The sequence below is a fragment of the Phalacrocorax aristotelis genome, chromosome 2 (genome assembly GCF_949628215.1).
Source record: "Phalacrocorax aristotelis chromosome 2, bGulAri2.1, whole genome shotgun sequence".
Classification (NCBI taxonomy): domain Eukaryota; kingdom Metazoa; phylum Chordata; class Aves; order Suliformes; family Phalacrocoracidae; genus Phalacrocorax; species Phalacrocorax aristotelis.
In genome coordinates, this window is record NC_134277.1 from 3,251,686 (window position 1) to 3,272,585 (window position 20,900).

At 48.5% G+C, this 20,900-nt stretch overlaps 1 protein-coding gene across 2 annotated transcripts; it reads left to right on the top strand.

Moving 5' to 3' along the window:
• Nucleotides 1-252: 252 nt before the first annotated feature.
• On the top strand, nt 253-14,741 carry ARF1 (ARF GTPase 1). Of its 2 annotated transcripts, none has more exons than XM_075082151.1 (5): nt 253-438; nt 10,312-10,491; nt 11,186-11,296; nt 11,917-12,041; nt 13,127-14,741. In XM_075082151.1, the coding sequence occupies exons 2-5, from the start codon at nt 10,344-10,346 to the stop codon at nt 13,286-13,288; spliced, it is 546 nt and encodes a 181-aa protein (XP_074938252.1). In that variant the 5' UTR covers nt 253-438; nt 10,312-10,343; the 3' UTR covers nt 13,289-14,741. The 2 variants fall into 2 exon arrangements, with proteins under 2 accessions (XP_074938252.1, XP_074938253.1); XM_075082152.1 differs by lacking the exon at nt 253-438 and adding an exon at nt 782-1,062.
• The last annotated feature ends 6,159 nt before the right edge of the window (nt 14,742-20,900 follow it).

The following is a 20,900-nucleotide window of genomic DNA, read 5'->3' on the forward strand; positions in this document are numbered from 1 at the left end:
GCACGACGAAGCACGACGAAGCACGACGAAGCACGACGAAGCACGACGAAGCACGACGGACGACGGCCGCTGCACACCGCACCCGCGCACCCCGAGGCCCGCACCGCATCCGGTCACGAGGCGGCTGGGAGGGCTGCAGCGGCCTGGGTGGGCGTGGCCCGAGTGTGGGCGTGGCCACGCTGCGAGGTCCGCCCCCTCGCTGGTCCACCCTTGCGGCTCACTGCCGTAGCCCCGTCCACCCCGCTTAACCCCGCCCACCGCCGCTGCCCTCCTCGGTTACCCATGGTGCAGCGCGCGGGGCTGGCACTGACGTGGCTGCCGAGCGCCGCCATCTTGTGTGGCTGGGCGGAGAGCGGCCGTGAGGCGCGGGGGAGCCGGCTCCGAGCGGGACGGACCGAGGACAGCCAGACACTCTGCCCGGGGCAGCAGCCGACGCCGGTGGGTTCACACACACCTTCCCCTTCCTTCCCTTCGGCCCCTTCCCCCGCCACATCCCATCCCCCTGAGGCCGCCGGGGGAGGCGGCGGCCCCGCGGGCGGGCGTAAGGCGCCGCGGCCTTGACGCTGAGGGGAGCGGGCGGCGGGCCCCGGGCGATGGGGGCCGCTTCGTTCCGTCCGTCCTTCTCTGACCCCCCTCGCCACCGCCCTCGCTCGGAGGCTGCCGGCGGGAGGAAGGAAGCCGCTGCCAGGCCGCAGCCTCGGCCTTGGGGAGCGGCGGGCCTGGCTTGGGGCGCTGCCCCATCCGCCCCTCACGCCGCTGGGGCTGGGTGGCTGGGCCCGCGGGGGGTGGCAGGCCTTTCGTTTCCCTGCTGGGGGGGCGTGGGCACGGCCGCGGGGTGGGGAACCGCTCCAGCTCCCCGGCAGCTGCACAAGGCCCGGCGCCGCTCCCCCTACCGGGGGAACTGGACGGGATGCGGCGGAATGGGCTTCTCCTCCCTTCCCCAAACTCGCTCATTCCGGCCTCTGCCCCGCCCGTGAACGGGTCTGAGCAGAGATGTATTTCCTCGTTTTATCCCTCCTCGAAAATCCTCACCCTAGTGGATCTCGGAGATCTGATAGCCCGGTAGGGGAAACGAGGCTTGGCTGAAACTTACAGGAGAGAGGTTATTTTCTTGTAAGCCCTTGACTGCTGAGTAGGGCTTTCTGCTGGGCTGAGGGGGTGGTGGTAGGAAGTTGAGCTTTAGCCTGGAGCAAACTGTTTGCCATCCACGGCTTGGGGTTTATGGTCTAAGAGATCAGTTTTCCTTGGCATAGCAGCCCCCGGTGGGAGGATATTATATTGTGTGTGAAAATACTATATCCTGTTTCTCTGAGTATTTAACATGATACTTTGGGCCGATAACCTCTGTCTGATAAAGTGAGAGGCCAGCTATGCGAACCTTTTCATGGAGGAGTCCATTTCCCCCGGCAGAGCGTGGCTAAAACTCTGCTGGGTCGTAAAGCTGCCGAAACGTTGTGTTTGACATTGACCTTGTTGCTTTTGCTGCTAGGCTCTTGCCAAACCAAATTCCACAGGTTGATTAGAGTTTTATCCAGAGGTCTTATTTTGAAATGTAGCTTTGTCAAAAACTAAAATGCAAACTATTTATATAATACTTTGAACTTTGTTTTGCAAGCGGCAAGACTTATAACGCCCCTTCGCAGGATATTCTATTAACCTTATTTTTCAGGCAAAGAAGTTGAGTCAAAGTAAATTGTCCAAGGTCGTGCGGTATTGTTATTACTATTTTTGCTACTGATTTGGAGCACTTCTGTAGAAAAAAGGAACTGTAGCTGAACTGAGGATTTCTTCTTGGCTTTTGTTCAGGGGTTTTATAATCAAGCTGTCAGTATTAGTACTTGCAACCTTACAGCTACAGAAAGGGGTTCTCTGAAAGGAAAGTTTGCGGGGCTGGTATGGTGCCACTGACTTCCTCTGTTAAAAACGTGTCTGCAGTGCTCGAGAACCCTGTTGGACTGCTTTCCCTGTTGTAGTAATTACGCTGGGTGAAAGGGTGAGGAAACTTGCCTCACTTGAACCTCTTAAACTCAATTGCTTTGCCAACTTTATTGACGCCTTTACCATGGTAGAGCATCAGGAGTGAAAATGGTTGAAGCAGATGTCATCTCTGCTCAGAACAGCCTTTGCTGCTGCCGTAGTCTGTGGTATACATAATAGTTGCTGGGTCGTGTTAGAAGGCAAACACCTGAGCTTAAATCAGTCCTTAGTCGTTGGAGGCTTTGGCTGAATTTTTGAGATTACCTAGTTGTGAAATACAGTTGGAATCTGAAAATGGACTGGGCAGGAGTGGTGCATTTTTGCTTGGTGCATGTAGTTTCCTCTGTGTGTTAGTCATGCTGACCAAGTCGGGGGCAGGACCAGTCACAGCTTTTCATGACAAAGAAAGTATGTGTGGGAGTAGAGGGCTGGATTCTAGTCTTTATAATTCACCAAACTGTATTGTGCTTCAGTTACACCTGTTTGAAAATGTGCTTTAAGCAATAGCATTTATACATCTCGCTGAGGCACAATTATCTGATAAACTATTGATTACATTAATTGGTGGAAGGAGGAAAAGCTCACAACCCAAGATACCAGCTGAATTTGCAGTGGTGAAGTTCAGAGAACCACCTTTCTTTAAAAATAAGAGATGGCTTTAGAAGTCAAAGCTGCTGAGAAGTGTAAAGATGGACTTTGAACCAAGAATTGTAATGAATTTCAAGAGCATCTAGATTGCCTTACAGTGGATAAATTTGGTGAACCAAAGTTAACTTTTTCTGAAAAGGAATAGTTCTGATTCTTTTTTTAGAAATCTCTTCAAAGTTTTGCTACTGGAATGCTATAGAATTTGTATTAGCGCTAGCACTGTCCTCGGCCATTATTCCCTTTCTCTAACTGATGAGTAAAGAAGTTTATAATCAGCTTCCTACTACAGCAGCTGTTTTTCTGTGTTATTCAGCATTTTTTCTTTCTGCTTGTGAGTATCCAATTTTATTTCTTGTTTCTAACACATGGAAACATTGAAGGACTATGGTACTACTTCTGCTGATGTTTCAATTCTAATAAAATTCTCATGTCCAATATAGCTCTTATTCATACGCTGATCTCCTGTCTAATGACTAGCTGCGCAGGCTCTGCTTTGACGTTTTCCTTAAACCAAAAGCCAGTTTCATTACCGAAGCTCTCACGTGAGTTCTTGCTGTTTCTATTATGAGTGTAAATGTTGACTTACTGCCCAGTTACTGGGAATGAATAACAGGATATTGGCCTTAAAATTTAAGATTTGAATCTCGTGAATAGCTCAGCCTCAAAAAAAAAAAAAAAAGCCCCTGTGTGACACTTACCTGAAAAGAAATGCGTTGTAATAACCAGTTCTCACAGCAGTATATCCGCCATTTGATAGGTGAATGTGAGGGCAAAGCCCAAACTTGGGTGTCACAACTACACTGTCGGCACAGCTTTATTTCCTGAGCAGCTACAGGCAATCTGCGGGGAGGTGATGGATGAGCTTTATCTAAAAGCACGAACAGTGACTCCTTCTGTTCTTTTTCCACCTGTCAACCTATCCTTTAAATAAAATATTTTCAGACCAGAGATGTGTTTTTCCAATGTGTTGGTTTGCATGCTGCTGTTATGCATGGTGGTGTGTAACTGCTTAAAATAGTTTGAGATTTCGCTGTGAAACAGAAGTAGCTTGCTCCCCTGCTTGAATGTGAGGATAAGGGAATAACTCTGGTTTGGGTTTTGAGTATCAAGTCAAACAGCCTGCCCTCTTTGCTTGATACTGACTTTTTTTATTCTGACCAGTGTTTTAAGAGTGAATTCTTGTCTGAGACATAGGCATGACCCAAAGGAAATTTTCCCTCTTTTGCCCTTGTTTTGATCTTGGAAGTGGAAATATTTTCCATTTTCCTGTCACTCTGAGCCCGGTGCTCTCAAGGGAATGTTAGAGCATGTGAAAAATGTGCAATCTGGGTAATGTGTATGGACAGCAAGATGTTCAACCTACTTAGGTTGAACAACGGTGCTGCGTAAGGAGCAGCTCTGTGTTAGCTTTCCTTTCACCTAGCTTCTCACTTGCAGTTGGCTTGTCCTCCATCTGCCTTGAATGTGCAGTGTGCATGTGGGCGCTTTTCAGGTGGTCACTGCAAGCCTTTGGTGGCCAAATCCAATTGTGCCTCTTCAGATGCAAGTACAGTTAAAGATACATAACTTTTATTTCATGTGACGCTTCAGTGCTGGTATCTTTCCTTTAAGCTTTCCTAAAAGACAAATAACAAGGTTATGATCATTTAGGACGCCTTTTCTATCTCATGCTTGGCAGAAGCACCTCCAATGCAAAGCGGGGAAAACTTCAGCAGTGGTAGGTGTTGATCTCCACAGTAAACACTCCCCTAGTTTTAATGGGTACAACTGTAAAGGGGTGGGGACTTACATTAATGAAGAGCTCTGAGAAGAGGTTCTCCAAGTGGCCTTTGTTATGATGGCATTTAAGTCCAAGATAATCCCCTAATGAAGAAAGCACCTGGCCTACTCCTTAGCTGCTCCTAAGTTTTGTGCGTAGTCTATGCCTAGTGATGTTAGTGTGATCTAAAGTCTTGGGTAACTCAAATCAAAATTATTTAAGCTAAATTCCAGTGTTAAGGCCCCAGAGTTAAAGGGCTCCAGTTGATAAGCAGTCATCTTTCACTCAGGTTATCAGATGTGGAAGGCCAGTAAACAACTTCTAAAAATAGTTGAATGTAACTGTAGTGGAATTAGTTGTGTATTGGGCCACGCTGTGTATATAGAAAGTGTTTTGATCAGGAGTGTTTTTCAAAATTTGCTGTAACAGAAGACTTAATCTGTAAAGAAGTTACTTCAAGTTCAAAAGAATGCAGCTGTGCTTAACTGACTGTGCCTGCTGAGCAGTCGTGTGAAATGCTGTGGCCCTAGATTCATCCTAGATATTAGCAGTGTTCTATTCTTGTTGGATCACTTCTCACATTCTCTTCTAAATCATGCTTTATGTTGTGAAGAACAAGCTGCCAGGTTGGATTTACACTTCAAATTATTTGCCAGTTGTTCTTGCATGTAACACCAGTAACAGCTGTTGAACTTGAGTGTTTTTTTTTTTAAAAAGCTTTCTCACCTCTTGTTTACACATGGCTTTGATCTTTTGTATGAATATTTTGCTTCTTTTCACATGTTAATTAAAAAACTTCTAGAATGCTATAAAGTAGAAACATGACACAGGCCAACTAATAACTGACTGGATTTCAGATCGTTATTTCTATTAAATAATAAATTGGTCAATTTTTGTTTTCCTGTGTACAACTAGTGTGTTAATACCAGGTTAGGAATTATAGGTTTGTTTTTTTTCTAATTCCATTAGAGGTGGAGTTAATGCTTAGGCCAATGTCAAGTAGACTTTCCTTTAAATGGAGACGTGCTTTTGGTAGTAAATCACTTGTATTTCCTAAGCACATCAGTCTTACTTTGTGGAGGTGTCTATGCAAATAGAACAAGGTGCAGGAAAGCTATTAGGAAAAAGCTTTTTGGTAAGCCTGTAACTGTTAAGGGTTTTAACTTGTGCTTCAACATTAATATTTTGACTGATTGTAACTGTGTAATGCACTATGTCATTGGTGGCGACACCATGTTTGTGTCTCCTTGAAAGGGACAAGATACGAACGTCCTAGGGAGACATAGTAGTTCCCAGAGACAACAAATACCCTCTGTACCTCAGTTATGTCAGTGTGCTGTGCAGAGCAGGGATAAAATTAAGCTTTTCTTGACTGATCTTCGTCGCTGCCAGTGCTTTTTGGATATAGAGAACAGATTACCAAAATGATTGTGCCCAGCGAGTTTGGTTATGCCACTTAAAGTTTTGAGTGTTATTTTTTCACTGTGGTAACCTTACGTGGTAAGTGCTGGTACGTAGAGGTGAAATAAGTGTATTTCTATACTGCAGGCATAATTTGACTAAATACTTCATATTTGCATCCTCTCTTAGCCTCTTGTTTTCTCTGCTACAGTATGCTTAAAGAAATGGTGTAAACCTGAATGAAACTGTGGTGTTTGCCACAACTCCTGGCTCGGTGAAGTTTAATGTCTATGTGGTCAAAAAGAACTTTTCCAGAGGTGCAATATACTTTCTCTGATGTACTGCATGCCCTTCTGGTCCTACTTCTGTAGGATGGCTTGTTAACTAACAGCTCATCCAAGAAGTTTGGAGGTCCAGAAGTGTATTTTGCTTCTCAAGATAAACCGCCTGAATTAAATGACATTAAAATGCATTAACGCATGATGAAATATAAAATGCTGCAGAAGATTAAGTGTTGAATGATCTCTGGCCTTGAGATGTTCCTCAGAGCTCTTATTCTAACCACTTAAAGTTAATAAAAGCAAATTGGAGTTACTCGGGGGCTGTATTGCTTTAACAGGCACGGGGCTGCCTGCTATTACAGACACTCACTCATTTTTAACTCATTAGTCTGAGCCTTTCTGAAAAAGGCTGCCTGTTCTAATTGCTTATCTGAAAGTATCACTTCCTAGAAAACAGGCTGCTGAAAATACCTTATTTCCTGAAACAGAACTACAGTATTATCCAGTGACTGTCTTTCTCACTGTTTACCAATGGTATATTATATCTTACCTGAACCTGCCTAACAGGTTTTTGCTGCTGTGAGGATCTTGAGGTGGGACGTTAAGGTGTGCTTCAGGGCTTCGATGAGCAGGGAGAAATGAGAGTCACACAGTTCAGTTTTGGGGTGATCTGGGTTTGTTGAGGGGTGGCAAGCTTCCATTTCTAGAAGCGGAAGTCAAAGTCACGCTGAGGGAACGTGCACACTAGGCTCTGCAAAAATAGTCTGTGCTGTTTATTCAAATTGTTCCTTTTCATATACAAATCTTACTGCCTAGCCCATAGATACCTCTTTCGAAGATGTGCTGAAGCACTACAAGCCACTGGCAAGCCATGGTGTTTTATGTTTTCAGGCATTTTGTTGAACTCGTGCTTCTAAAATGGCCAGTGTAGCAATTACCGACAACAGTTGAAGAAAAGAGAAAGTTAAGCTTCAGTATAGAATATAGGCAATATCTTGGCAAGTCTTGATATAAATTGCGAACGTTGAAGATGCCTGAAAAGCGACAGGATTGCTTGGTTAACCCAAAAGGGTCTTAAATTTCCTTGTGTTTTCAGGCTGTGTATGTTAGTTCTCATGGTCCAACTAATGGACTGAAATGAGACTTAAAGCAAGCAGATTCGGCTCTGAAGTACTCTGGAAGTAATCGCCTGATCCCTCAGCTGAGTTGTATTAATGGGAAGCAGCTCTAAAGTGTCAGGGCAGTTTCTACTGTGGCGGTGTCTATGCTGTTTGACAGCACGAATGGCCTAAAAAGCAGAGACCTGATGGCTGCTCACAGTTCTGATGATGGTTTGGGTGAGGATTTTGTTGGTAGTGAGGAAGGAACTTGAGGTGCTTTGCCTTAGATAATAGAAAGTAACGAAATACCGGCAGGGACAGTGTAAGGAGAGGAATGTAATACACAAAACAATGGGAGTACGATTTCCTTTTCTGTGGCAACTGATGAAGGTGATTGTAGCTGCTGGTCAGAGGATGGTCCCGAGGATGGTGAAGATGGAGACCCTCTCTTTTGCCCCAGCAGCATCCAACAAGTCGCTGTGGGACCCACAATGGTTTGTGGGAGTTCTGCAGATGCATTTCTCCCGGTATTTCTCTTTTAGACAGCAATGATTTGGCTACTTCCTAGTCAACATCTAAACATGCTTGTTTTGCACGGGTGGGCTGTAAACTACACTTTACTGCCTATAAAAGTAAATCAGACTTTCTGCAAGGTCACCTACCCTGAAGTACCAAATAAGTTACGGACGTGGTTTGGATAGTAGGAATGTGGAAGAGAACAAGAAGGAAGAGGAAGATAAGTGCTTAAGTGTGTCTTCTTATGCTTCATAGAAAGTAAAAATAGGGAGGATGGGTGGTACAAAAGTAGCTATAGTGGTGGGGGGTCAGACTTGACCTGGAAATAGCTGCCAGAAAAACAAGGATCTGACAGGATTCACTGCTGTTAGTGCCAAGCGTAAGCAACTTGTTCAGACTGCGACTTCTCTAGGGTGCAGAAAGATGTTGTGGATGTAAACACTACGGTTTTGCTGTGTTACCTCATTACTGCTACTGATCCAAGCATTTCATAACCTGTTAGGCTTTTAAACATGCAGAAACAAAAGAAATAGATTCTTTTGCAGGGCTTGTAAGGTTCTTTGGCTACAAAAGTCCTTACACACTTTAGAGGGTTGCAAGAGCTCTGGTAAAAGGTTACAGTTCAACCCTGACTATTGCTTTTCAGATGAAGTAGAAGATAGAGGTAGCACGAGCAGGCGGACAAAGGGAATTTTTATAGCCTCCCTCCCTTCCAGCCCAGTAAGAGCTGCTGTTTGTGGGCTGGGGGGTGAGATTTCCTGCTGTGTGAGTGATTTGGATAAATAGGGACTAGCAAAACTGTTTTCTCTACTTCCTAATTAACTTTCCTGTTTATACAGCTTTCATATATTCAAGTGGGAATTGAATGTTCATGGTTGTGTTACAGAAATATGAAGGAAATGGTGGAATAATAGAACTTTTAAACCTTATGTTTGGTTTTAATCCCCAGGCTGCCCTGTCTGGCTTACAGATGAGCTTAGTTTTAAAGTTTCGATCCCATTGAGCTTCAGTCATATAAAATAAACGAATCTTTGACTTGAGCTACTTCAGCAAGTTGAAGTGGTGATTGATGTCATTCAGGAACTCTGGAGTGGACTCTGAACTTCACTGTGGAGCTGCCTGTGCTAAGACACGTGACTTAGTTAATGTTACAGCGCCTGACTTTTGGGTTAAAATTTGTATCCAGCAAAGCTTCCTGAGAAGGGCAGAACTGCTTGGACCTGTGGCAGTGTTGAGTGAGGAAGCCAGGCTTTGTACGTCCCTAGTGTAGAGCGAAACAGAGCGGGACATGGTTTCTGTTCTGTGGTGCACTTTTTGGGTCAAATCTTTTTGAATTGTTTTAAATAGATACTCTGTAAAGTCTATTTCCCGTGAGAATTTTGCTTCAAGCGTATGGCTTCATCATGAAATACAGAATATCTGCAAGGAATGATTCTGACTTCATATTGTGCTCTAAAATGTGTCACCTGGTTTACAGGAAATCCATCCTTTGAATGTTATGTGTCTTGGCTGGATGTGCTCCTACTGTCTTAACCTTCTATTTTCAGTTGGGCTCAGTCTTTTCAAACTGATATGACAGCTTCTAGACAAAGCAGCAGCAGAGGTGTGAATTGTCGCTATCGCCCTGTAACATCCTCATCTACACCCCACTAGAAAGCTTTCGGGCTGCTTTTATCATGTCCTGTGTGAACAGAATAAACTCTTGGTGATTTCAAACTCACTGTAAACCATGTAGTAGTAGTAAGTTTGGGAAGGGGGGAAGAAATCTGTGGAAGGAGTGGAGAAGTCGGGGTGGGGTAGATCCTGTCCCAAGGGCACAGGGGAGCGTCTGTGAGGGCTGGAGGGGGGAGGTAGTTTCTCCATGTCCCAAGAAGGAAGCTCCTGGTGATGTTAATTGCTTCTGAGTGTCCAAGCAGAATTGTTTGCAGTGAAAGAAGCAGCATTCATTTCTAAGCCTGTCTCTTTTAATGTGGCTATTAATTTTCAATAGTTAAGTTTTAGTAAGCATCGATTTGCTTCCTAGAAAAGGTCTCCAATGTTAATGAAGGCAAACTACTGCTTTGTGTTTACCTTGTATTCACAGGCCATTTCCTTAGGGTTTGAGAGGAAGGAAGCTGTTTTGAGTAGGAGAGAATCCAAGCTGTGTTCTGAGTTTCCTTTGCAAAAGAAGGACTGACTCTTGGTGTGTTAAGCAGCAAAGATATTAGCAGACATTTAAAACATTTTTTTTTTTAACTGCAGGCCAATTCGAAACAGTGTGGTTTATGGTGACACTTTAGGGTGCAGATAAATTATCCCATAACAACAGGGGCCAAAGTACCTGAAGCGGTCGGTTGCATTGAAAGCATGAAAACAGAAGTTTAAGAACAGCATTAAATACTGAAATCTCTGAAAGAATATTTGAAAGATTTAAAGCACTCGGAGCAATGCCTTTTTATAAGGAGTAAATTTTTGGCGTATCTGTTCTTCTTTGTATCGCTTCAATATGGGGAAAAACAATGTATGGTGGTGGCTGGGGGTGTTTAAAGAATCTAGATTACTGATACTTTTTTTTTTGTGGCTGATTATGCCCTGGTCAGAACGCAGCCATTGGTAACTCAAGAGTGATACTGTGATCTTTTTCCTCTAGACTTCACTGGCCAGTGAGAACATATCGCAAGCATGGGAAATATTTTTGCTAACCTCTTCAAAGGCCTTTTTGGCAAAAAAGAAATGCGTATTCTAATGGTTGGTCTGGATGCTGCGGGAAAGACTACGATTTTGTACAAACTTAAACTTGGTGAAATAGTAACTACTATTCCTACTATAGGTAAGACTTTTACATTTTTATAACTGCTTGCTTTGAGTTTTGGGTCTTATTGTTTGCAACGTTATCTTATCTCAGCTGCCGCTCTGTTGATTTAAGTGACTTAGTGCTGTGCCCTCGCTTGACTGTCAGAACAAACATTTGTTAAAACCGTGGTATGAAGATGGCACAGCCAGATTATCTGGCATGGGAGGAGATTACATGTCTATCTCACTCCATTCCCTCTCTTTAGTAATTTCTGAACAACCCGTACAGGCCAGGGAAGGGCAGTCGACCCTCCCTGAGTGTGTTGTGGCATCAGGGGGATTAGACTGAGAAGCAGAGGGTGACATTTTTTTGGAGGGTGACTGTGAGAAGAGTGTGATCAGAGACATAGCTTATTTGCAGTCCTTACAGCTCAGGGTTTGCTTGGGTTTTTTTATGCAACGTAGTTTGCTCTGCATTTTGTAGCTGCTCAGGTAGCAATTACAGATGCTGTTTGTTACTTTGGCCGAGGTGGGGGTGGGAGCAGGAGTTCCAGAGAACCCGTGTTTGTCTGCTTTGAGGGCTCCAGTGAAGGATTCTGCTTACTTAGAGTAGATTTCAATTTTAAGATAACTTTTTTAGTAATGACATCCTGAGTGTGTCTTGGTAAATAGACTAGGTCCAGGGCTAACTATGTTTAACTGAGATTTTTTTGCCACGATTTCTATTTCAGGTTTCAATGTGGAAACGGTAGAATACAAGAACATTAGCTTCACAGTCTGGGATGTAGGCGGTCAGGATAAGATCAGACCACTCTGGCGCCATTATTTCCAGAACACACAAGGTGAGTCTGAACGCTTAAATCACAGGTTTCCAGCATCTAAAAAGTTGTTCGGGGGTTTTTTGTCCTTACTACGATGATCTCGTGTATGTTTATGCTGCTTTGGCTCTTCTGTTAAGCGAGTGCAGGTTCAAAGAGGGATGGGAAGAAGTCTAGAAACCAGTCTTCCTTGTCCATCTGACTTGGAGCAAGTTCAGAATTTTGCTGTTCTGTGAGCGTCACAGCTCTCTGCCTTCACTTCAAAGCAGAGTCTTCACTACAAGCTCTAACAGCCCTGTGAACTAAGAGTTTGTCACTTTTTCCACTGCTGTGCCTTTATAATGTGCGTGCATTTGAGTCCTGTCATGGGATTTCAAGCGTTGCTACTCACTGGAAAATACCAAGTGGTTATGTAGATGAAGTGCACAAGTTCCAAAAACGCAAGTGCAAACTAACACTGGCTTTCAGCAAGAAGAGGCTTTTTCAGACATGAGGTTAGAGTAGTAAGAAAACTATTTTTCTGATATATGCTGAAATGTTTTGCATTATTTTCTCTTCAAGGCTTAGTTCTGACCTCCAGAAGTAATGATCATTTGTAAATAACTCCTGCTGTATGCTTAATCTGATGGTTTGCTTATTTCTAGGTCTGATTTTTGTGGTTGACAGTAATGACAGAGAACGGGTGAATGAGGCCAGAGAAGAGCTTATGAGAATGTTGGCAGAAGATGAGCTTAGAGATGCTGTTTTACTAGTGTTTGCTAACAAACAGGTACGCCCAAGAAAGATGTCCTTCTGTAAGAACTCTTGAAAACATACAACATACTTGAGAGCACCAGATCTTGAACGTCACGTTTGTGTTTTCAGTGCAATAATCGATGAGCTCTCAGGAAATGTCCTTTCAGTTTTGTTAAAGACGACAAACCCGTAGATTCAGTTACCCTGTTCTCATCTGAAAGGAGCAACCTTATAAACAGTCTGGGTTAATAAAAGTTCTTGTATTCTCAGTTTTAGGGAAGAATTCTGCCAGTTTGATTTTTTTTTTTAAGGGTTGGCTTGGCTCAAGTCCAGCACCTGCCCAGGCTTCCTCCAAAGCGAGAGGAAGGGCAGAATGCCAGAACCTCCCTGAATTCTTCAGGTTTAGGGTGTTTCAGGGCGCTGCTGGCATTGGTGGAAGCACTGGGCTGACTTTTAATGTGCTCTTGATGACCTGTGAGCTGTACTCTTCCAGACCACAAAGCGAGCTGGGAGTTCTGCCTCTTATTGCTTGTAAAGGCCGTGGTAGCTTAAACCCAAGTGTTGATGGTCTTAAATGTGACTAGTAAACTTAGAGAAGGACTAGCATCCTGCTTCATCGATTGCACGGGCTCAGTTGTGAAGGGTAAAGAAGCCATGAGTCTTGCCTAGGAGCAGGAAGGGTGGGCTATAAACAGAAGCAGTACTAAGTGGAGTACTAATCCGTCATAAAAATTGATCTTAAATCATTACTGCAGTCGCAGAAAACATTTCCTGAGTGGAAAGTGAATGAAACAGACCTTGAATTCTAAGCAGTTTTGGGTCAACAGCGAGGGGCTTGATAACTCGATCAGAATGTCAGCTGTCTCACTTCTGTTTTCTGAAGGAAAATATTCCATAATAGGTGCTTTTGATCGTGGTGTTAAACCTTTGAGACTTCTGTCAGTGGAGGGGAAATAGCTTGAATATAGGTGAAATCCACTGAGCTTTTCTGAAAGAGAAGCTCTAAGAGCTCTTAACTTTCATTTAATGGCTTTAAAGGTGACTATCAAAAACGGTTGAGGGAGGCGGGTGTTTCTTCTCAGCGAGTAGAGGGGAAAATGACTCTTCTTCCTTCCTCAGGACCTGCCGAACGCGATGAATGCAGCAGAAATCACAGACAAACTTGGACTGCATTCTCTTCGTCACAGGAACTGGTATATCCAGGCGACCTGTGCCACTAGCGGAGACGGTCTCTATGAAGGACTGGACTGGTTGTCCAATCAGCTCCGAAACCAGAAATGAAACCGTAAACCTTCCTCTTCCCTCTTTTTCCACCCCTCCCTCTTATTTCCTCCTGTTCGCCCTTCGCTTTACTCTAATGTGGCAAACTGTGCTACTTTGTGGTATTGAGTGCCGGAAGCTGTTTTCATTTCTTTTTGTCACAGTATATATTGCATCATGCTGTAAATGTGGCAAATACAAGCCTGAAAACAGTTAGGTTTCTTATTTAATGTAAATAGTTTTTGTTTCCAATGAGGCAGTTTCTGGTACTCCTATGCAATATTACTCAGCTTTTTTTATTGTAAAGAATCAACTCACTATTTAGTACTTGGAAGGGATTTAAGTGGGTTAACATAAGGGTTGCCAGTGGTCCTTGTGCAGTAGAGCTGAATAGTATCTCGGTTGGGTTGTGAGCTCTGTGAGATCCATTTTGGTGGTTGGTTTTTAACCTGAATCCTGTATTTTTTTAAATAGTCAAGGAAAAGTAAAAACACTTCAACGTACAAATGTTCGACATCGCTTCTGCTGCTCTAGCTCTACCGTGGTGACTTTTTGATTCTTTCGAAACGGTGAAGCGATGATTGACACCCAATTAGCTTCATCCAGTTAAAGAACAGATCATGTACATCTCTGGTCCGTGAGGAACGGATAACAGATCTCTGGCTCTTTCTGTAGCTCACAATTTGCGCTCATATTGGTTCATATTCGTTAAAAGATTTGCCGGACCTGGTTTAGATGAGCTTTGCAGACTCATGCTAAACTTCTGGCTTTTGGTTCAGGTGGGATTTATTGCTTCCGTTAAACTCGGATAATTGCCAGAAGTCACATTTTTAGCCTGTCATATCTGTCCAAAGTGTTTTGTACTTTTCTTGTGTGTAAACCACTCCAGAAGGCAAACCTTTCCACAGAAAGCACAGCCTGGACTAGTCCTAAGCTCTATAGGCAGAAAGTACTGTACGTTAAGTAAGAATTATCATGAAAAACACCAAACATCGATGTATAGTGTCTAGAGAAAAAAAGCATGAGAGTTTGGAGAGTCATTCCACTCTAGAAGTATTCAATCCCATTTTGGAACAATCCCATATCTGTATATGTGTGAAAACCCTTGGCATCCCTCATACTGCAAGGTTCAGATTTGCCATCAGAAAAAAAAGACCTCTTTTACTTTTCTTTTGTATTTTGATAAACACTGAAGAAGCTGGAGCTGTTAAACTTTAACTTGAGGAACTATCAGAACTGGTTTATTTAGTGTTGTGGAAACCTCTATTGCTTTCAATACACAGTTAGTAATCAACTGTTTTGTATACTTGTTTTCAGTTTTCATTTTGACAAACAAGCACTGTAATTAAAGCTATTAGAATAAAATCTCTTAACGATTTCATGTTTTTTATGCCTTGCTGTTCATTTGATCATCTTGGCAGAATCATAATGAAATACTTGTTGAATAAAAAGTTTCATGAAACTTGCACTGGTATCACGTTGTTTTGTACCATCTATTTACGCCACCGCGTGCTAGATTACGGCAAAACCCCAACCAGTGTTTTGCCACGTCACAACTTGCCTGAAAATTTCAGCACATCTCCTGTATTTTCCAAATAATGTATCGTTCCTGGCTGGACTCCTGTGGGCGAAGGGGTGGGCAGCAGTTCTTTGGTCCTGTGGGCTTCTGCTGGAGTCCCTTCGTTCCCTCAGGGGCATCTGTTGAGCTTCTTGAGTAGTCCTGTCACTTCCTCACTACAGATCATTCTTCCTGCTGATCCCACTTAGTAATAGGCTCTGTGAATTAGCAGGTTTTTTTGGGGGAAAAGTATGAAGTTTGCCTTCCTAAACACTTTGTTTTGTGTTTTTCCTTTCTGCAGTCCCCTCTGGACTTGGCCCAGAGCTCTCCCAGTTTATCATCCTGCCTTCCCCCTCAGCTGCAGCCTCTCCTCATGGATGGTCACGCTCCGGCCGTTGGCCAGCTGCTGGCTCCTTTCCCGGCCGGAGCTGCTGCAGATTTCCCTTTACACAGGCTGGAAAACTGTCAGACGAAAGGTGCATAATGCAGGTTAGAGAGCAGCCACCTCACAGGTAGGGAAAGCTGGGGCTTCGCGTGGGTGTCACGGGGACAGCAGCTGTGCCAGGAGGAGACAGGAGTGGTGCTCTCGTGGTGGGCTGTCCACAGAATCCCAGACTGGCAGGGGTTGGAAGGGTCCTCTGGAGCTCACCCCGTCCCACCCCCTGCTGGAGCAGGCACCCCCAGAGCAGGGGCACAGGGCCGCGTCCAGGCGGGGGGTGAATGTCTCCAGGGAAGGGACCCCACAGCCTCTCTGGGCAGCCTGTGCCCCTGCTCTGGCACCCGCACAGGGAAGGGGTTTGTCCTCATGTTCAGGTGGAACTTCCCGTGTTCCAGCTTGTGCCCGTGGCCCCTTGGCCTGGCGTTGGGCACCACTGAAAAGGGTCCGGCCCCATCCCCCTGACACCCACCCTTCAGATATTTATAGGCATTGATGAGATCCCCCCTCAGCCTTCTCTTCTCCAGGCTGAACAAGCCCAGGTCCCTCAGCCTTTCCTCACAAGGGAGATGCTCCAGCCCCTGATCCCCTTGGCAGCTCTGCGCTGGCCTTGCTCCAGCAGCTCCCTGCCCTTCTGGAACTGGGGGCCCAGAACTGGCCGCAGCCCTGCAGGTGTGGCCCCACTGGGGCAGAGCAGAGGGGCAGGAGAACCTCCCTCTCCCTGCTGGCCACGCTCCTTTCCATGCCCCCCAGGGCACCGCTGGCCCCCTTGGCCCCAAGGGCCCGGTGCTGGCTCAGGGTCACCTCGCTGCCCCCCAGCACCCCCAGGGCCTTCTCAGCAGAGCCGCTCTCCAGCAGGTCCCCCCCAGGCTGTGCTGGTGCGGGGGGCTGTTCCTCCCCAGGGGCAGGACCCTGCACTGGCTCTGGTTGAACTCCATGAGGCTCCCCTGGGCCCAGCTCTCCAGCCTGCCCAGCCCTCGCTGGATGGCAGCACGGCCTGCTGGTGCATCGGCCGCTCCTCCCGGCTTGGTGTCATCAGCGAACTGGCTGCGGGGACGCTCTGTCCCTTTGTCCAGGTCACTGATGAATATGTTGACCCAGCACAGACCCCTGGGGACCACCACTAGTGACAGGCCTCTATCCAGACTCTGCCCCATTGATCACATTGTTCACCAGGCACCTGCCTTCTCCCTCAAGCGAGAGCTGGCCTTTGGGATGATCTCCTGATCTTGCCTCTGTGGAACAGCTCACGCTTCCCCTCGCGGCCCAGGTTTTGTTTCTGAATCCTTTGAGCAACGCAGCATCCACTTAACATGTGTGTGCAGACCAGCCCGTGTCCTAAGCACGGGTTTATTCTAGGGCTGTCCGCTCGTGCAGAGGCTGCTCCAGTGAAACGGGCGTCTTCTCTGCCCCCTCTTCGGCTGGGGGAGCCGCAGGAGGGAGGTCAGGTTTGTTCAGGTTTCCCAGCAAGGGCTGCCTGAGCCCCGTGTCTCTCCTTGTGCTTGTCTCAGTAGTAAAGGGTAAATAATATTAGGCAAGCGATGACGGGATTACAAAACTCCTGTAAATCAGGTTATTCTTTTGAAGCCGTTCATCTCACCTTGAATTTCAAGCTCTGAATTGGGATCTCTGCTATGCCGAAGAGGGCAGGACATCTATTTATTCCTGTTCTGGGAGGGAATTGAACTTGAAGGGCCACCTCTTCTGCTGGTGTCAGTTTGTGCTGCTGAAATCAGCAGAGCCCCCCGCTCCTCTCGTCGCCCATCCCTCAAAAGGCGCGTGGTGCATGACGCAGCACCCGGCAGCAGCAGAGAGCCTCCTCTGAAGCGATGGTTTTTCACTCGAGGCATGTCCAGACCGCCCCGGCCACGCCGCAGATCCTGCTCCTCTGCACACGCAGAACTCATTCGCTGGCCAGGGCTGGAAGGAGGAAGAGACGGGGAATGTGCTGATGTTATCTGAGACCAGCGAGCTGTGGGAGGCCGCTCGGGGCAGCGCAGGCTTTGCTGTGTTCTGGGCTCGGCTGGGCTGCTGGGGATTTTAGCCACCCATCCAGCTGGGCAAGAGGCAGCTCACACCCAGGGGAAAGGGCGAGCGCGAAACGCCGGCTGCTTTGGGCAGGGCCGAGCGCTGCAGCCGGCGTGGTTCCTCCCCAGTCCTCCCAGCAGCGGGTGCAGCGGCTCGGCAGGGAGGCAGATGGGGTGGGCGGCCTTGGGGAAGGGCTCCTTCACCCTCGCTCACCCTCGTTTTTATCTTTTCTGTATTTCTCAAACTATTTTGCTTAGATCTTGGTTTTGAGTGCGACATAGACACAGGTGCCTCCTTCAGGTGGCGCAAGGGGTGAGAGCTGCTGCTTGACTCCTGGGTGGGGGGTAAAAAGCAGGGGTTGCAGGAGGGGACGCAGCCCTGGGTGATGTGAGCCACCGTGGGGGCTTGACTCTGACCCTCCGTGTGTTCCCCTGGCTCATTGACAAGGTGGGAGGGACAGACCCAGAGCCCTCCCTGTCTCCCCTCATCCCCGTGGGCTGTGCTGCTCCATCCATCCTGTGTCCTCAGCGTGGGTAAAGCTCTGGGAGTCCCGTAACGGTTTAACAGGGCTTGTGAAAAGCATGGGGTGGAGGTAAAGCCTTGGCGGAGGTTTCCAAGGGGTGAGAGCAGGGGAGGCTGAGCTGTGAAACCCCTGGCTGCGGGGTCGGGCAGCTGACATGCCAGAAGGACGGGATGTCATCCAGGGAGACCCGGACAAGCTGGAGAGGTGGGTCTGTGAGAACCTTGTGAGGCTCAACTAGGCCAAGTGCAGGGTCCTGCACAGGGGTCGGGGCAACCCCCAGTATCAACCCAGGCTGGGGGAAGGAGGGACTGAGAGCAGCCCTGTGGAGATGGACTTGGGGACAAAAAGCTGGACACGAGCTGGCAATGTGCGCTCGCAGCCCAGACCCCCAGCCGTGCCCTGGGCGGCATCCCCAGCAGGGCGGGCAGCAGGGCGAGGGAGGGGGTCCTGCCCCTCTGCCCCGCTCTGTGAGACCCCCCTGCAGCGCCGCCTCCAGCTCGGGGCTCCTCAGCACGGGACAGACACGGGGCTGTTGGAGCAAGGCCAGAGGGGGCACAGAAATGCTCCGGGGGCTGGAGCCCCTCTGCTGCGAGGCCGGGCTGGGAGAGCTGGGGTTGTGCAGCCTGGGGAAGGGAAGCTGCGGGGAGACCTTATTGCGGCCTCCCAGGGCTTAAAGGGGGCTGTAGGAAGGGTGGGGGTGACCTCTTTAGCAAGGCCTGCTGTGACAGGCCAAGGGGTGATGGTTTTAAACTAAAGGAGGGCAGATTTAGACTGGATGTAAGGAAAAACTTGCTTACAGTGAGGGTGGTGAAACCCTGGCCCAGGTTGCCCAGAGAGGTGGCCGATGCCCCATCCCTGGAAACACCCAAGGCCAGGCTGGCCGGGGCTCTGAGCAACCTGATGTGGTTGCAGATGTCCCTGCTCACGGCAGGGGGCTGGACGGGATGGCCTCAAAAGGTCCCTTCCAACCCAAACTGTTCTATGATTCTGTGATCAGCTCACAGCACGAGCTGCAGACCCTGGTGGTGAAGAGGCACGAGCCGGGAGCAAGCGGTGCGACCTCCCCGGGAGGCAGGAGAAAGCCAGGAAGAGGGAACCCCTCCATGCCAGGCGGAACCACAGCAGGGTGGCCCTGCCACAGCCCCTCCGGCATCGGGCTTGGCAGATCAACCCCCTCCAGCACCGGCTGCCCCCGGCTGGGACACGTGCTTAGAGCCGTGGGCACGCATCACCCCGGCGGAGCCCGGCTCTGCCAGCGGCAGCCATCCCACCCGCTTGGGAGATGAAGGCAGGAGGAAGCAAGACCCCGCGGAGGGAGTGTGACTCACGAGCGGGATGCTGGGATTTGTGTGGGCTCTGGGTTTTTTTTCCTCCCCTCCTCGTGGTGTTTCAGCTCTCCCATAGTTCCCTTTTCAGCCGGGAGCTCCCGAGGCCGAGTTCCCATTAAGCACAGCCCTGCTCCACCATCTGCCGCCTTGCACTGGGACGCTCCCAGCTGGCACCAGTCACAGCCTGCACCCCCCAAAAATCCCCAGGAGGAGTGACCCCGAGCTCAGCAGGGTCCAGCCAGCGCGTGGGCTCGGAGCTACCCCACTTGTGCCACGTGGGTTGCACGTGGGCAGCCACAGGGTGGGTCCTGGGCTGCACCTGGGGCTGCAGCTGCTCAGACCAAGAGAAACAGCACCACGACCCTGCCAAAAGGTTGTCACACCCCCCCCCCCCCCAAGAAAAAAAATCATTTCAGGGTGGGGATCACCAAAGCTTGCAACTGCTCTGCAGCGCTGTTGGCCTCGGTGGGGTTAAGCACGTGTTCGCAGGGAGAGGAGTGGGACAGAAGGGCTTTATTTCAGCTCGTCGCCCCGATCCCGCTGAGTGTCCCCCGTGATGAATGCTGCCCTTGTTGGGACACCGGGCACGCCTGGTCCCACCCCGCACCGGCAGCGCGGCTCCGCACCCCCGGCCGCGGGCTGGGCGATGGCACGGCCGCCGAGATGACAGAAGATCTCCCCCCCCCCCCCGCCCAAACGCTGCCAAAGTCCAAACCGTGGCCGGTCGCCAGCCGGGGGCTTTTGTCTGCCAAGAGACACAAAACCGCCCTATCTTAAGCAGGAGAAATTGCATCATTAATTACACAAACGAGGCCCCTGTGCTTGGCACGGTCGGCGATGCCCCAGCCCGGAGCTGCTCAGGACAACCCCTATCCCTTTGGATCAATATTTCTATTTATTGACGTAAAATCCCCGTCTTGGTGTGCCAAGCGCATCAATACTCATGTTTTTGAGGTTTAAAATCCTGGCTAGGAACAGAGGTTGATGCTCCTTACCCTGCTGCGGGGTGGACACGACCAGGGGAAACATCTACAGAAGATGCTCCAGCCCCATCAGCTGAGGAATTATTTCAGAGGTTCTCCTTGCTGCCCTTAATTAGGGCAGTTTCCTTTTCTTTTTTAATCCAAAAAGACCGTTTCTCAACCAAAAGGAACATCCATCACCCTCACCTGTAGCTCCTCGAGTCACAAACCCCCCTGATTTTCCCCAAACTTGGGCTGGGAAAGCACACATCGCTGTGAGATGGGCTGCTCCATCCCCACGCAGGGGAGATGGATGTGTGGACCCCATGGCATGGACATCCCTGCGGTGATTTATGCCCCCCCCACGGGAATTTGGGGGTGACAGAGCCACTTCTGCTCCGTCCCACCAGGGATACAGCAGCTCCTGCTTGGGTCTGCCCAAATTAAAAGCTTTTTGGGGAGAGGAGGGGTTGAATGCCACCTTGGAGCAGCCCGGGCAGGACCGTGCCCTCTCCAGGGGGTCCCACGGGGGTGTCCTGTGTGTGCCCTTGCTCACACGTGTACGTTTACCCTATGGAGGGCATGTGATGCCCCATAGGGAGCACCTGCCACCCTACGGAGAGCACCCATCACCCTATGGAGAGCACCACTGCTCCACACAGAGCACCTATAGCCCCGTGGGGAGCACCCGTGACACGAAGAGCACCCATTTGCCCCATGAAGCGCAGAGGTGGTCCCGTGGAGACCCCCAGAGCCTGGCCCTCGGAAAGCCATCGGGGTCCAAGATGCAAAACCCTC

Coding starts and splice junctions, on each gene's coding strand:
- ARF1 (XM_075082151.1), top strand. CDS start 10,344: ATGGGAAATATTTTTGCTAACCTCTTCAAAGGCCTTTTTGGCAAAAAA. Junction 10,492..11,185: donor AACTACTATTCCTACTATAG/GTAAGACTTTTA, acceptor TTTCTATTTCAG/GTTTCAATGTGGAAACGGTA. Junction 12,042..13,126: donor TAGTGTTTGCTAACAAACAG/GTACGCCCAAGA, acceptor TTCCTTCCTCAG/GACCTGCCGAACGCGATGAA.